The sequence below is a fragment of the Aptenodytes forsteri genome, unplaced genomic scaffold (assembly GCF_000699145.1).
Source record: "Aptenodytes forsteri isolate BGI_AS27 unplaced genomic scaffold, ASM69914v1 Scaffold659, whole genome shotgun sequence".
In the NCBI taxonomy this organism is placed as follows: domain Eukaryota; kingdom Metazoa; phylum Chordata; class Aves; order Sphenisciformes; family Spheniscidae; genus Aptenodytes; species Aptenodytes forsteri.
In genome coordinates this window covers 39,333-55,316 of record NW_008795299.1, presented here as the reverse complement: position 1 = coordinate 55,316, position 15,984 = coordinate 39,333, and the positions used below count along the sequence as shown (strand labels likewise).

The following is a 15,984-nucleotide window of genomic DNA, read 5'->3' as shown; positions in this document are numbered from 1 at the left end:
ACGCGAGCCGCATCTTCCCTATGTGGGGTATTCTGGCGCCGGGCACGGCCCCACGCAGGCGACGGGCAGCGTTGGAAATTATCCAAGCAAAGCGGGGCTTAGCTGCTCCGTGCCAGCCACGGAGGCCGGTGGCGGATGGGCGCAGCATTTTGCCTGCCGGGGGGGGACCGACCACATTAGAGCACCCGCTGGGGTGCTTTGCTGAGCACAGCATGGCCTGAACCTCGGGTGTTTTGGGGGCCCGGAGGGAAAACCTTGCCAGGGGAGGAAACCGCCCGGCTCTGCTGTCTGCTGGATCATCACAGGGCTCCGCTCTTAAATGTCAGAGCCTGGTTTTGCTCCGTGAGATGTCCCCGCAGCATCCCTTGGGGACACCCTGCAGCAGAGATGCATCCCCCCTTCCTGCAGCCAGGCACCATGCCACCCTGCTCCCTCTTCCCCCCCCAGGCTGGAGGGGGGACCGTCCCCCCCAGGGTTGGGGTCATGCTGTGCTTGGCTTTGCTGGGGGCTCCTCTACTCTGCCTCTGCAGCCGGTGTCCCTCAGTGGTGTCCCCTTGCCAGTCCTCTGTCCCAAAAGCCGCAGCGGGGGGGGTCATCTCGTGGTGGTGGCTACTCCACAAAAGGTTTTCCTGCAGGGAGGGCAATGGGGTCCCTGCTGACACCGAGCCACTGTGGGGTGTGTGTGTGTCCCCTGCTCTGGGGACACCCGTGGGGTGGGCAGCTGGTGTGGGGAAGCCCAGTTTCAGCCCTGGAGTGGGGCGGCGGGGTGCTGGGGTGCCTGGTAGGGTTGGGGAGTGCTGGTGGTGACGGGTCTGTCCACAGGCGCTGCAGAGGCTGGCGAGCCAGTTTATGAAGAGAGACTGGCAACGGGGCCGGGGCGAGGCTGGCGACTCGAGGTGGGCTGGGGACAGGGCTGGGGACAAGGGGCTGGGGCTGGCTGCACCCGTCCGTGGCCCTCCCAGCTGGGAGATGCCTAATGCCAACCAGGATTCAGGTGTCCCGGGGATGCAGTCCTGGGTGGGATGTCCCCAAGGGTGTGGTACCCATCTCGAAGGGGACCGCAGGGGCTGGGGGTGCTGGCTGTCCTGCCGGGCATCCCCAAAAGCTGGCAGGGAGGCAGGAGAGTACCCTGCCCTGTCTTAACCCCCACACCCACAGGAACGCGGTCGCTGTCTGGAAGGGCATCATCGAGGGGACCGCGCACGCTGGGCAGGTCCGTGTCACCGCCTCAGAGAGCTACCGCACCCTCGCCGCGGAGGCTGCCCGGACCGCCCGTCTCTCCAAGGAGCAGATGCTCAAGAAGGTACCGGGGCGAGGACATGTCCCCCGTGCCCGGGCGGTGGGGACAGCTGTCCCCCCAAAAGCTGACGCTCCCTGCAGGGCATCGAGCAGCTGCAAAAGGCACAGGCGGAGCTGCTGGAGACGGTGAAGGAGCTGGACAAGGCGAAGAAGCAGTTCACCCACCTCCAGCGGAGCAGTGAGGTGGCCAAGGACAAGGCAGCCGACGTGGAGGCTCGGTGAGCAGAGGGGACGGCAGCGGGGGGCTGCCGTGGCTGCAGGGTGGTCTCACGTCCCCCCCTCTATCCTCCCCAGGCTCCGGAAGAGTGACCGGAGGATATTTCACACCAAGGCCAGCCTGCAAAAACTCAGCGCCAAGGTCAGCAGCGCGGGGGGCCGGCGGGGTCCCCAAGCACAGGGGAGACACAGGTTGGTGGCCCCCACCCCGTCACCAAGCCCCACTCTCCCCATCCCCACAGTTCTCGGCACGGTTGGCCGAGCACTCGAGGCAGCTTGCAGGGGTGCAGAACGAGTACGGCTTCGCCCTGGTGTCTGCCACCGCCCACCTGGAGCATTACCGGCGGGTAGAGCTGCCCGCCGCCATGCAGGTAGGAGCTGCCCGGACCCCCCACTGCGTCCCCTCCCCGGGATCCCGCAAGAAGCATCTCCCCTGTGCCACTGCAAGGGGGTGAAGCAGGGAGGGTCCCGCTGGTGTGGGGTCAGGGCTGGCTGCCCTGGGGGGTCAGGGATGCTCCCCGGAGGGATGCTGGCAGTGCCAGGGGGGTTTCCCACCCGCTTTCCCCCAGGCGCTGGATGGTGACCTCTACGAGCGGCTGCGGGAGCACTTGTCAGCGGCCAGCCGGACGGAGGTGGAGACCTGCCAGGCCACGCGGGACTGGTTCGAGGACGTTGCGGAGGCGTCCGTGCAGGTAAAGGAACCTGTCCTGGGAGCAGGGGGGGCAAGGGGGGGGGCAGGAGGGGACGGACGAGCCCCCCGGTCCCATGCTGCTCCCCTGCTGCAGGTGTGCCGGGAGCAGGACCTCCTCCTCTTCCTGCAGGACCACCCCGCCTTTGCCCTGGCCCCCGAGCAGCGCTTCCAGCTTGCTGGGGTGTGTGCCGTGTGCCTGCTGCCACCGGGGGACGACGGGGCCAGCCTGGAGAAGGAGGCTGGGCCACGCCACCTTGTCCTCACCCAGCCTGCTGCCAGGATGACGGGGCCAGCCTGGAGAAGGAGGCACGGCGATGGGCCACGCGGGTGGCTCGGGACCACAAAAACAAGGTGCACAGCGAGGAGGTGGGTGCTGTCCTTCCCCACGGAGCATGGGGGAGCTCAAGGAGGGGCTTCCCCTGCACCCCACCCAGCTCCCACCACCCCGCTGACCTGCGGGTGCCCACCCAGGTGCTGCAGTGGCTGGAGGCCAGGCGGCAGCAGGTCCCAGAGGCAGAGGTGGCCACCGTGGAGCGGCGGATGGAAGAAGCAAGGGAAAACCTCCGGAAGGCAGAGGTGGGTCCCCCAGGCAGGAGGCTCGGGGTGGCCTCAAGGTCTGTCACCCCCAGGGTGGGGGACGCAGGGATGGGGAGGCGTGGCTGGGGATGTGACGCTGGGGATGCTCTGCCGCTGTGGCAACCACACTGGGGACCAGGGGCAATGGGGCTGGCTGGGCTGTCCCCCCCACCCCATAGGTGTCCCCTTAGGCCTTGACAATGTCCCCCCTTGGCTCCCCCAGGTCAGCCAGGTGAAGGCAGAGGCACGGCTGGCGCTGCTGCGGGCAGCAGGGCTGGACGTGGACGCTTGGCTGGCGGGGACCATGGTGGCGGCAGGCAAGCAGGCGCCCGCAGGGCTGGATCCAGCCGAGTTCGACGACTACGAGGACAGTGATGAGCCGGATGAGGACGACGAGCCCGGCCCCACTGCCCGCACCTACCCCTACACCTGCCGGGTGATCTTCAGGTACCAGGTACGGCCACGGCTGCCTGCCCCTCGCCCTGCCTGCCTGGGGCTGGCACCCCCAGCCTCCCTGGCACTTTGTCCCCTGCAGGGCTGCCAGACGGACGAGCTGTCCATCACCCAGGGCGAGGAGCTGGAGGTCATCGAGGACGGTGACGCGGAGGAGTGGGTGAAGGTGGGAGCGGGCTGAGTCCCCCCTCCAGGCTGGGGGGGGACACATTTCGGAGGTCCCCAGAGCTGTCCCCGCCCTGGAGGCTGGGACGGCCATGCAGTTTCTGCCCCTTCAGGCTCGGAACAAGGCGGGCCAGGTCGGTTACGTCCCTGAAAAGTACCTGCTGTCCCTGGGCGGTGAGCCAGGGGCCGGGGCTGGCCCCCCAGAACCCTCTGCCCGGCACCGCCAGCTCTCCAGCATCATGGCTGCGGAGCTGGTGCTGGAGCCCGGAGGTGGGTGCCAGGGTGTCACCTTCCCTGGGGAAGGGAATAGATGTGCAGGGCTGGTGCCCAGGGGAAGCTGAGCCCCTGCAGCGGCAGCGGCACCAGGGGTACTAAGCCCCCCACCCCATCCTCCCTGCAGCCTGGCTGGTGCGAGCCCTGTACGACTACGAGGGGCAGAGCCCCGAGGAGCTGAGCTTCCCTGAGGGGGCCATCATCCGGGTGCTGCCCCGTGCCCCTGGCGAGGTGGATGATGGCTTCTGGACGGGCGACTTTGACGGCCGCATCGGTGTCTTCCCCTCCCTGGTGGTGGAGGAGCTCACCGGCGGCCAGGGAGCAGCCGAGCAGGTCGGTGGCGGGAGGGTCACCACGTCCCCTCGGTGTGGGGCAGCCCCCCATCTTGTGCCATGGCTGCTGGTGGGTGGATGCCCTCCCCGCTGTTCCTACCCTTCTTGGCTCTGTCTTCGCAGGAGCTGCCATCACCGTCCCCGCCGCCCTTCTCCCCTCCCAGCCTTGTGCCTGGGACCAGCCTGGCCCCCAGCCCCTCTCCCGAAACGCCGCTGGGAGGTGAGTGCCGGGAGGGCTGGGAAAGGGGCTGGGGGGACATGCGGAGAGCTGAGCTGAGCTGCCAGGCCCTTCCAGGTTGCAGGCAGGATGGCACGGGCAGCGGGCAGAGGTCTCCGGACCTGCCAGCCACCCGCCTCCGGCCGGTAAGCCCCATCACAGCGATGCTGTGCCCCTCCAAACCTGTCCCCAGCCCTCCCGTAACGGGGGACGGTGCCACTCGTGTGCTTTGGGGGGGTCTGGAGGGTGGGTGAGCGGCCTCGGCGTGTCGGCACAGCATCTCCTCTCCTCTCCCCACAGCTCCGCGCGCCCCCTCCACCACCCTGCAGAGCTCCCGAGCCCGACCCTGAGCTGCACTTCAGCTGACCCTGTGGGTGCCCCTGTCCCTCCCCACTCCCCAAAAAGCTTCGCCCAAGCGAACCATCACCCCCATGGGCTGCTGTCCCGGCAGCAGGGGTTGGCGCTGCCCCGCACCCCGAGCTGGTCTCTCCAGGGGTTGCATCCTGCCCAGCGCTGCTTGCATTCCTATAGAGCACGGGGCATCCTGGCAGCCCCTTTATCGGGGTGCTCAGCACCATGGCTGTGCCCCATCTCACCCAGCCTTCTACCTGGCATCGCCCGTGCGCCCCCGGTGCAGCCCTGGTTCCCTGGGGGGCTCAGCCCCGGGGCCCTGCCTGCTCCCCAGGCCTCTCCCCATGGGCAGGTGGGGGCTGTGCCCCAATAAAGCCACTTGACTCTGCCAAGGGGTTCAGCAGCTTTAATGGTTTTAGCTTGTCTATGTACAGTGCGGTTACACACCAAAGCTCGCTGCGGGCACCGAGGCTGCCCACTGGCCCAGCCGGGGTGCAATCCTGCCTCCAGGGCCGGGCTCCGGCCCCTCCTGTGCCAGGACGGGGCTGGAGCCTCCTCTCTTCGCCAGCATCTCCTGGGGACCTGCAGGGTCCCTCGCCGGTGCAGGATTTGTGCCCATGACCGCTCTGCGTGGCAGGGGTGCCCGGGGGGCTGTGCTCTGTGGTGAACGTGCCGGGTGGGTGAGGGGGTGCTGCCCCCAGCCCCGGGGGGCCTCGAACCGCTGCCTCCATCCCTGCCCCTCACTGCAGCCCCCTCTGATGCATCCTTCCCCCAGCGCTGGGGGCTGCGGGGACTGGGTGGGCAGCAGGGACTGGGTGCTGTCCTGCCCCTGTCAGGCCCGAGGGTCCCCCAGGGAGGGGTCTCCAGGGCAGGTGCGGTAGGTGGGAGTCGGGTACCTATTGCCAATGGGATGAGGTCTGGCACCGAGTGTGGTTGTAACGTCGGCGCGTCGCTCCGGCCATGCCAAGCGCGTAGCTGCTCGCCCGGGGCCGGCTGCCCCGCGGTCCCCCCCACAGCAGAGCCCCCAGCCCAGCATGGGGGCCGGGGGCCGTGCGCCTCCTGTCCATGCTCCAGCCGGGAGCAGAGAGGAGCTGTGGGGAGAGGGGCAGGATGGGGCTCGCCCCCATGGTTGTGGCATCACCTGCCAGCCGCGACCAGGCTGTCCTGGCCCTGTGTCTGCCCGGAGCTGTCACGGCTGCCCACTGGCATCACTGCCTGTGGCTGGGCATGTGGGCAAGAGGACCTGCCCGTGCAAGATCCGATGCATTGGGAACCGACCCTCCTGGAGAAGGGGTTCACCCTGTCTCCATCACCAGGCTGTGACCCACCAGGGCAGGGACACTGCCAGTGCCTTCCCACCCCACCCCGGACATTGCCCCAGGGGCTGGGGATGAGCACTCACGTCACACGGTTGCTCCTCGGTCCTGCACTGCGGTTCTGGTCCCCTGGGGGATGGAGGAGAGATGTGGATGTCAGTGCTCCCATGGGAATGGGGTGCTGGGGTGGGGGGCCGGGTCTCCATTGGCCACAGCAGTGACCCATGGGCTAGTGGGCAGAAGCCCGCCGAGGCTCCAGGAGCTGACTACAGCCTGAGCAGCACCTCTCTGCCCTTCCTCATCACCTGCAGGACATGTTGAGCAGCAGCTAACGACCCTCATGGTGGCCCTGGCTGGGACCTAGGGGATGAGGGAGTATCCGAATGGTGCCAGGGCTTGGTGACAAACGTCCCAGTGAGGTCCCATCACCATTCTCCTGGGACCCCGTGTCGTGGAGCATGCCAAAGCCTGGTGCAGGGTGCAAGGCAAGAGCCTGACACCACAGAGAGGACAGATGAAAAGGGGGAAAATCACCATGTCCCTGGGCTTGCCCTGCACGTAACTGCTTCCCCAGTTAGAGGGACCACAGCCATTGCCCAAGGCGTAGTGGGCCATGGGAGGAAGGAGGACCTGTCGCCACCTCTCCAGGTCTCTGGAGAAGGGCTACAGCCCATCAGCTCTGTCCTGCGTGGCTGCCATGGGCTGCCCTTCTCCACAAAACGGCTCAAACCGTCCAGCCAAGCCACCAGAAAGCAAAGAGGGAAACAATAAACACAGCGGGTTCCTGCTTTTTCCTTAGCCTACGCTCAGCTAGGCACCCTTCCCCGGGCTCTCCCACACTGACCCAGTCCTGCCCCATCCCACCGCCCTGCCAAGGGCTTCTGGCACGTGCCATGCCCGGCCCGTGGAGCTCCAGCAGAGCCAGCCCCAGGGAATGTCCCTGGCTTTGAAGCACGCTGAGATTTTTCCCCAGACGGTTCGCTTCCTTTTTCTTCCAAGGGCTTTGCCACATGTGCCCCAGTGCTGGTTTTGTGGGGTGAGCCAAGGCCAGCTCTTGGGGCTGCTCGACGCAGGCAGCCCTGGTGGGGTGACATCGCACCAGGTGCCTTCCCCCAGCCCCCTTCCATGAAAATCGTCTTTCCCCAACTGCAGATCCACGGGTGAGCACGTGAGTGAGTGAACACGTTGGGTGTCTGCTACCACCACCAACAGCATCATTTGCTCAGTGGTAACAGCCCAGAGGCAGTGGCAGGGAGCAAATCCCCCAAATCAGGGGCCGTTGATGGCCAAGCAAATGGTGTCCTCGCCAGTGCTGCCCTGGAGCTCTCTAGCACCTCCAGCAAGGTGTTCGGGTGGGAAGGTTGGGTACTGGGAGCTCCAGCCAGGGTAGGCTGTCCTCCTTTCTGAGCACAGCCAGCATCACCCCCTCTGGAGCAGGGAAGAACAACCAAGAAATGACCAGTTGGCTTCACCATTTCCTAGACTTCAAGGCAAGAAAGGCTCCTGGAGACACCTGTGCCTGCCGGTACATTGCTAAGCCCCATGTTAAGCCCCAGCACTGCAGTGAGGCTACAGTTTTGGAGAGACCAAGCTATGGGCAGCGGCAGAGCTCCCTCCCCCAGGTCAAGAAAAAGTGATCCCAATGGATGTCCCCAAAGAGCGCAACCACAAAGGAAAATGCATCCTTTGCCCAAGGGGCAGCTGGCAGTGGGTCTGCAGCATCCCCCATGCAAGTCAACCAGTGACCTGCCTTTTCCCCTGCAGCATGGGTACCAGCAAGGTGGGAACTGTCACAGTGACTCTGCATGCCCCAGACATCAGAAAACAGGTGGGAAAATGCAATCAAAAAAGGTAAGCAGAAACAGGGTGAGCAGGACAGGGCAGGTCCCACACCACAGTCAGCCTGGCGCAAGCCTCAGCTCGCCTGTCCCTGCTGCACAGCTCATGCCACCGCGCTTGGGCTGGTTGATCTTGTCGGCAGCAGGGCTTGGAGTGCTGTGCCACAACCCTTCAAACCCTGCATCCCAGGGGACCACACAGGGACAAGGAAGAGGAGGAACCTACCTGCTGCCCCATCTCCTCTGCTCCAGGCTGTTTTCTGCTGCTGTCGTCTCTTCCCAACTCATCAGCCTGTTCGTGCAGACTCAGGCTCCCGTGAATATCCGACACTTCATCTGCCGACCCCAGTCCAGTCTCCTCCAGGCAGATGCTGGCTCCTTCCTGCACCAGCTCTCCCGGGATGCTGGGACTTGACCCTCCCAGCACCTGATGGCTCAGGAGCTTCCTCTGGCGGCTCACGCTCCCGGGAGCAGTGCCAGCATCCTGTAGCGAGCCTGCCACACCGGACCCCTTGCCCGCCCGCCTGCTGTCGCGAGTGCCGGAGCTGGCTGGTGTGTTCGGGGCTGGGGTGCTGGACCGGCTCTGCTCCCCACCCTTGCTGCTCTGGGCACCCTTCTGGACGGCTCCATTCTGCAGGCCACCCGCGGGGACAGTCCCATTGTGAGCCCGCTCCCGCTGGAGCCGGTCGCTGCTGTGCTCCAGTTCCTCCGTGCTTGGCTCCCGGCTGCCATCAGGCATGGGACCGTCCTGCTGCTCGTGGAAAGTGGGTTTCTTCCCAATGTGTGTGACACGAAACCTGGAATGGGGGCAGGATGGGTCAAAATCCCTTCCCTCCTCTCTCCCAGCTGTATTTCCAGCTTGCATTGTACTGCCTGCACCTCCAGCCTCAGTTCTCCTCTCTTTGTCATGGACTGGTGCTGATCTCCAACATTTCAGACCCATTCAATACCACTGACCCCACTCTAGCCATGCCCTCACTGACTTAACCCCGTTTTTCCCTTCATTTTTGGAAAAACAAACAGAAAGAGGATGAAAAAGTCAATCCAGATGTTGGCTGGTGCAGACCCTGCCAGCCTGTCCTCCATGCAGCAAGATAGGTCACAGCTCTTAGAAATGCTCCAAGATGCAACCTGGACGAACAGGAGCTTGTACAGAAATTCAGGTGTTGATTCAGGTGAAATGCAGACGGTCTGAGCCTGGCGAGGAAGGGAAGGCCGTGCAGAGCCATGTGGATGTTGTGCCCAGTGACCAACCGCCATCAGGGGAACAGGAGCCAGAGTTTTTGGCAGGCAGTGCACCCTAAGTGAAGGCAGGGACAGGGTTTTGGTAGGGCGAGCTATATTTGGGTACAGGGGCCAAAAGCCAGGAGGAGCTGTTTGGCTAAAATCTGCCAGAGCACCTTGTGAACCATCCCCTGGAGTGATGGATGGTACCTAGGTGGTTCACCAAGGCTCCACCATGTACCAGGTAACAGCTCAGAGCTCCAGGGTAGGCAGGAGAACAACTGCAGAAGTTGGTCTGACACCCACAAAGAGTGCATCTATAATCAGAGGGGATGCAATAACGCACCTGGGGATAAGAGAGAAGTTAGGGTTCTACCATAACTTTGGGATTTGTGAGGGGTAACGCATAGGCAAAACCTAAAAGTCTGAATTGCAAGTGAAGTGGTTGTGACTAACGCTGTGATTCCTCTTTGTAAGCAATGCAAGCCACTGCTGGACCAGCAGACGGGAAATCTCTTCCACAGTGAGCTGGTGTCCACCAGCCAAAGAACGCAGATCCCACCACAGAGACTTCATGCAGCCCATGACTCACCCAGCCACCGCTCTCCCTGCGCTTGAGTCACAAGACAAAGAAGCTGCAGATGGCCCTGGCTCTGCTGAGGTTCAGCTGCAATTTCAGCAGCAAAGTTCAAGCGCTGCTGGGGTTGAAAGAAGAACAAGACCCAAAGGTCAAGCAAATGGCAGTACGGCCATCCTGAAGGAAGAAGCTGAGAAGAAAGGTCCAAGAGATAAGAACAGATCCCAGATGAGAAGCCAGAGACGAAGGAGTCTGCCGTCAGACTGAGGATTGGGCCGCTGTCTGTGGACAGTACAGACCCCTCAGCACTGCAGTCAGAAGTGCTGCTCATGACTGGAAGAGCCAAGAAGAGAAGTGCTCCAGCTCTGGACGAGGTACCCGCAGGACTGCTCGGGTCAGGCCGAGCAGCGGCAAATGTGACCTTACAGGTCTATCCAGATATTTGGAGACATGGCACCAGCACTGCGATTCGGGAAGACCAGAGAACATTCCAGTCCCAAAGAGGGACAAGGAGGAGGTACAAGTGGCAGGATCATTTCTTGGTAATGCTATTGAGCAATGTCAGCCTGGAAGAGCCGGGAACGGACTCAAAGGAGCAGGCAGGGTTCGGACTGGAGGGGGCACAAGAGGTAACGTAACCAAACTCTGGATCGGGAGGGGAAAGGCAGGAGAGCGTCGGCTGTCTGCCTAGTCGGCATCGCTAAGGCATTTGATTCAATAGGATGCGACAGGCTGCAGCTGATCGGGCTAAGGATGGAGGGTCAGATGCAGATGCTTTGGTGGACAAGCTCTGCCACTGACAACTGGTTTAGGGAAAGCCCTAAGATGGATGGTAAATCATTCAATAATATGAGAGTACAGATCATATAACCCTGATTACTTCAGAAGTATAAAATAATTTAGGTGGGAAAAGCCCTTGGTAGGTCTCCAGTCCAACCCTCTGCTCAAAACCGGGCCACCTCCCACTGCCAATGAGGTTGCCCAGGACCCCGCCCAGTCAGGTTTTGGAAATCTCCAAGGATGGAGATCCCTCCACTCCCCTGGGTCCTGTCCCACGGCTGCACTGTTCTCAGGGTGATAGTTTTTCCTTAAGCCTTATTCGGATTTCTCTTGTTGCAGCTTGTGGCCATTGCCCTGTGCACCTCTGAGAAGAGTCTAGCTCCATCTTCATTTAAACTCCGCCCACCCCTTAGAGTAGTTTTAGAGAGCAATTAGATCCCCCCCTTAGACTTCTCCAGGCTAAACAAACCCCATTTCCTCAGCAGCTCCTCACATGCCACGTGCTCCAGCCCCTGATGATCTTGGTGGACCTCCACTAATCTCACTCCTTTCCACTCCTTTAGCAATGAGCCTGTGCCTACCAGCTGGGGACCAGACTCAGTCAATGAGCTGTAGGTAATAGGGAAGGGGGATGGACTCTCAACCACTGCGTCCAAAACAAAAGCAACAGCAAAAAAAAAAGAGAGGAACAAGGCCTGAGGATTGCAACAGAAGAGCTGGGTTAAAGGAGATTTTGTATGTAGGATCAGTCATGAGTCAAGGTACTTTGCACAATGAGGATATTCACAGTAAATAAGACACAGCAAGGGCAGTGCCAGAAAAGTCATCCAGGATCTGAAAGAGCAAAGGGGCCAGCTTGGAAATGAGAACCAAAATTTGGAGGTAGTTTTGTACCTCGTGGGCACATAGGCCCCTTAGCAGCTGGACCTCACACCAAGGAGATTCAGGAAGCGGAAACTTTTAAAATATAACCTTGGAGAAATGTAATGACTGTCCCGTGGAGAAGGCTGATGTGACACGGGATATTAAGTATAAAGAGAGGAAACCAAGAGTTGAGGGAAAGTGCCTTTAGGAAAGAAGACCGCCTTCTCCAGCACTCAGAGGTGAGTGAGAGGAGACTGAGAAGAGCATGGACGAAGGACACAGAGGAGTGGATGGAGCTGGGAAGCAGCCAGGGAATGAGATTAGCCATGAATATGCAATTGTGCAGAGATCTGGCTTACCAAACACCACCCTTTAAACCAAGGACAGCTGACAAGCAACGGGCAAAGAGGAAGCCAGAAGCTGTCAGTCTCCAGAAGGTGTGATCTTATCTGGAGGTCAGCAGGGGGAGGTCTGGCACGTCTCTCCCCTCTACCAGCTCCCCATAAAGCCCCCAGTTCACCTCCCTACTGAGAGTCCTAGCTGTGATGGTGGAAAAACCCACACCCCCTGATGCCCAGTCTGGCTCAACATCACCATGAAAGGACTGTCTCTCTGGACCACAACATGGAGCTTCATCAAGGCTTAGGCCCTGAATGAAGACCTGCTGCAGGATCTCAGCGCAGCAGAGCTTTGTCTCTTGCTGGGGTGGCCATCCAGGGACCAGCAGTTGCTTGTCACCCTGCCCCGGTCACCGTGGTGGTATGGAGCTGAGCCCTGGAAGACCTTGCTAAAGGTCTTGTGCATGCTTTCTGCTGGGGAATGGGGCAACCTGGGCAAGCCTGCAGATTGTACTAAAGGTTATTGACTACACAGAGACCACAGACAGCTCAGGAAGTCCCTTGAGGTGAGATCAGGTGGGGACTGGAAGAGTATTTGTGGGAAGTATCGGGTACACTCCCCTATTCTTATATTCCTCCCGTGGCATCTAATTACAGTCATCATTGGAGGCAACGACCTGGAGGAGTGTAGCTACTCTTTCATTCTGAAGGTGGTGGCCGGTGACTTGCACCTGGGACCTGCTGTCACCTCCTCCCCTTCCTAATGAGATCGCTAAAACTGGGGTCACTGGCCCTGTTGGGCAGCAAGAGCCCTGCTCGCACGTAGCTGGGATAGCAGGCTTTGAAAGGACGTGGATTTGGGCCTCTGCCCAGCACTGAGTCAGCAGGACAAGCCAGGCTTGAGTCACCTTCCCGGAGAAGGAGGAGGGAAGCCACCGGTGCGTCATGGCCTGCCACATACCACAGGCATTTCCAGGTGCAGGAGGCACCTGGGTCCTCGGGACTCCTGGCTGCAGAGCTACTACTGGGGCATCTAAAGGGGAAGAGCAAGAGGGTGCCTGGAGCGGAGCAAGTGGGGAAAGGGAAGGGAATAGGGGAACTGAGAAGACTCTCCGCAACGCTTGGTCCATCAGAGCAGATGGGCCATGTCTGGCAAAGCTCATTTAAGTACCTGCCCACTGAAAAGACGGTGGTCTCTCCGGGATGCATCCTGCCTTTGCCATCCTTGGACCGTCCTTGCCGATGCAGTGGGTGCCTCTTCCTCTTGCTGCAGTGGATGCAGGGGGCCTGCGTGGAGCCCAGATGCACTGTGTGGTGATGTGGTGGGCCCCCGTCCTGGCTGTTACGGTGAGGACAAAGGCTGCAACAGGAGAAGGACATGACAGGCCGTGTTATCTGGAGGAGTCTTCCCAACCTTGGTGCAGCCTCACTGCAGCAAGCCCTGAGAAGCAGGAGCTCTGGAGGGGACCTCCTGCGAGGACAGGAATGAGAAGGGCTATTCCCCTTGACAGTGGGGTGAAGCATTCGTCGCAACCCTTGGGAGAGCAGGACTTCTTGTTGGGAAGATGCTTTATAACAAGCTGGAAAGGGGCTGGCTGCAGAGTCTGCAGACCAAGGCGATACCCAAAGGCTGCTTCTTCCTTACTCTGCAAAAGCCACGAGCTGGTATAGGCTTCCCTCACCTGGGCACTGGCACTGGGATGTCCCCTTCATTGTCCCCCAGCATCTCCTTGAGGGCCTCCGCATTTGCTGAAGAGAGGGGAAAAAGGGAATGTGTCAGCCAAAGCAGTCAGCAAGTCTCCGGGCCAGCCCTAGGAAATGCTCACCTTCATTTTGGATGATGCATCTCACAATCTTCTCCACAGTGTCCTCGTTCAGCTCCTCCTCTTCATCTGAAAAGAGAAAACGTGGCACTGAGGGCTGGGATTCGGACACTCAGCTCGCCAGTCCCTCCCCAGGAGCAGCCACCATCGACAGAGAGGTCGGAGAAGCTTTGCGTCCCCCATCACGCCGGGAAGCCCCTGGGGAACACCAGTTCCCTCACCCTGGAAAAGAAATGGCTAAAACAGCTGCCGTGTGTGCAGGGAGAGGGGGGTTGTGTTGCTCCTTCAGAACTGGGGAGCATCGCGTGAAACAAGTGGGAAGCAGGTTCCAAATAAGTTGAAAGCGAAGGCTCCTCGTGGGGACAGTCCAGCCCTGGAGCCCCTGGGTGAGGATGCTGTGGGTGCTGAAAGTCTCCAAGGGTAAACGGGACAAGTTCACAGAAAAGAAACCCACTGGGGCCTGTTAAATACGGAGAAACAATCTCTGATGGAGAAAGCCCCAGAGCTACACGCTGTCAGAAGCTTAAAACAGTATGCTGGGGAAACTTGGCTCGGTGTCTGCTCCGTTGTGGTATTCATCCCCAGGATTCATCGCAACCTGCTTCTGGCCACGGTTGGAGGCAAGAGGCTTGGCTGGCTGGAGCTTCAGCCCAGTCTGCAGTGTTATATGTGCCTGTGAGCAGGTCAGAGTTGTGGTCTGGTAGGCAGCTGCCTCAAAGAGCATGGTCAGGGGCTGCCGCTGCGCTCCTGGAAGCCCACAGAGTTGTTTCCCTGGGCTGTGGCAACTCCAGTGGGCAAAGCCAATCCTGGAAGGTTCAGACACTGTCTCCATGTCATGTGCAGCCAAGTCACTGAAGCCAGAGGAGCATATCCAAGGATGCCTGGAAGCTCCCGCTGCATCCATGGGCAAGCTGAGAGAGCCACGTTTCCCTCCCATGCACGAGAAGTGGCAGCGGGAGGTCTTGACCCTCCTGAGCACTGCCGATGGTATAGAGGAGCCAGAGTTATGTAGCATCATTTGGCTGTTTTCAGGCAAGGAAGAAGCTGGAGGAACATGTCTTCTCCATTTCAGCAGAGACTCATAAAACACTAAATGACAGAGCTCGCTTGGACTGAGCTCTGGCTTGCACCCACACTCGATGCTGCAGTGACTTCCCAATCCTACTAACCAAGAGCCGCTTACGATGGCCTGAAACGATGGATAAACTCCTAAAGGTCCCTTTCCTGCATGGGGCAGAGATCCCAAGGAAACATCGCTATTCCTCTGGCCTGCATGAGCACAACAGGGACTAGAAGAGCACGTGACTGAGAGTAAACACCATGCTGGCCCCGTGCCGGACCTCCTAACGCCAAAGTGGCAAAGGGACATCCCCCTGGCTGGGGATGCTTTCCTTGTAGGAGACATGGGTTATAATTCAGGTGCTGGGGATTACAGCAGGTCCTGGCTGTTGATCAGAATTATCTTTTGGTGATAACGCCACTTTGGGAAGGGCCAGTCGCTGGCTCCCACCTCCCTGGCACCACCAGCCTTCGCCAGCCTGCGGAGCCGGCAGATCAGAGGGCTCTCTGGGCCGCACGCTCCCCATCCCCGGGGAACGCCGTGCTGCTCTCGCCACCCAATCCCTTTTTCCCAACCCAGCGGCAGGTGATGGGTAACCCTCCCATCCCCAGCCCGCGTCCCAGAAGCGTGTTTAAGGACCATCAGTCCACGCCGGGCGAAAGGCAGCGCCCGAGCCCCCATCACCCCTGCACTCACTGGCCTGGAGCTCCGCCAGCACATCTTTGTTATCTGGGTCGAGCTCGTCCCGGAAAGTCCGGCACCGGTAACCCTTCTTCTTCAGGACATGGCAGATCAGGAAACCCACCAGCCCCATGACAAAGAAGACAAGGACGAGGAGGAAGACCATAGACAGACTGTGCTGGGGGTCTGACTCCCCATGGTCGGTGCTGTTCTGGTCTGACATGCGGATCTAGGAGAAGGGGGAAGGCGGATCAGAGACCCCGGTCCTCACCCCCTGCCAGGTTCCCCATGCCCATCCTCCTCCTCCTCTTCCTCCCATCTGCCTTGGGCCAGCTCCCAGCTCGGGGTGGGCTGCCAAGGGCTCATCTCTCCCCCCGCCAGGTCCATCTTGGCAGGCGCCCTGTGGAGGAGAAGGCAGGCTGGAGGCAGCTTAGCACAGTCTCCCAAGGACACCGCCACCCCACACGCACCCGGCAAGAGGCATCCCAAGGGCAGCGGCGGCAGCGGCAGCATCCCCGCAGGCCCGCCCGGCCCCGGGCTGCGGCACTCCCCCGTCCCTTGCAGGCGGCTTCCCAAGGGCACCGGTCCCCCGGCCTCCTCCAGGCTCTGCAGCGGGCAGCATCACCCCGCTCGCCCTTATGGGGGGATGAGCATCCTCACCGCGCCGTGCCAGCCCACTCCCCCTGCATCCCTCACTACTCACGGCCGAGGGCCTCCGCCGGCAAAGGCAAAGGCAGGGCAGGCAGGCCGCCCGGGTGGGGGGGGGGCCGAGCCGGCCGGCAGCTCCCGCATCGTCCGCCCGCAGAACCGAGCTCACTCCCTCCGCCCTGGCTCCCCTGGGCTTTCCTGTCTCCCTTCCCAGGGGCTCAGAGCTCGGCCGCCTGCTCGCCGGCTCTGCTTTCCGGTGCAG

The 15,984-nt window shown here is 61.2% G+C and overlaps 2 protein-coding genes across 2 annotated transcripts in view; one reads left to right on the top strand and one right to left on the bottom strand.

Annotated features, from left to right (window-relative positions):
* Positions 1-4,588, top strand: part of FCHSD1 (FCH and double SH3 domains 1) — an 8,797-nt gene extending 4,209 nt beyond the window's left edge. The window contains exons 5-19 of the mRNA XM_019472088.1: positions 1,159-1,303; positions 1,381-1,517; positions 1,594-1,657; positions 1,758-1,886; positions 2,085-2,207; positions 2,301-2,444; positions 2,513-2,572; positions 2,678-2,782; positions 3,006-3,236; positions 3,318-3,401; positions 3,514-3,670; positions 3,801-4,006; positions 4,129-4,225; positions 4,301-4,368; positions 4,523-4,588. Of these exons, the coding sequence (XP_019327633.1) occupies positions 1,159-1,303; positions 1,381-1,517; positions 1,594-1,657; positions 1,758-1,886; positions 2,085-2,207; positions 2,301-2,444; positions 2,513-2,572; positions 2,678-2,782; positions 3,006-3,236; positions 3,318-3,401; positions 3,514-3,670; positions 3,801-4,006; positions 4,129-4,225; positions 4,301-4,368; positions 4,523-4,588 (1,816 nt within the window). The remainder of the gene's footprint in view (positions 1-1,158; positions 1,304-1,380; positions 1,518-1,593; positions 1,658-1,757; positions 1,887-2,084; positions 2,208-2,300; positions 2,445-2,512; positions 2,573-2,677; positions 2,783-3,005; positions 3,237-3,317; positions 3,402-3,513; positions 3,671-3,800; positions 4,007-4,128; positions 4,226-4,300; positions 4,369-4,522) is intronic.
* A 1,388-nt stretch (positions 4,589-5,976) lies between these two features.
* RELL2 (RELT like 2) lies at positions 5,977-15,297 on the bottom strand. Its single transcript, XM_009279345.1, has 6 exons — positions 15,090-15,297; positions 13,337-13,402; positions 13,193-13,259; positions 12,682-12,870; positions 7,954-8,524; positions 5,977-6,018 (listed from the first exon to the last, which is right to left on the bottom strand). The coding sequence occupies exons 1-6, from the start codon at positions 15,295-15,297 to the stop codon at positions 5,977-5,979; spliced, it is 1,143 nt and encodes a 380-aa protein (XP_009277620.1).
* Between the last annotated feature and the right edge of the window lie 687 nt (positions 15,298-15,984).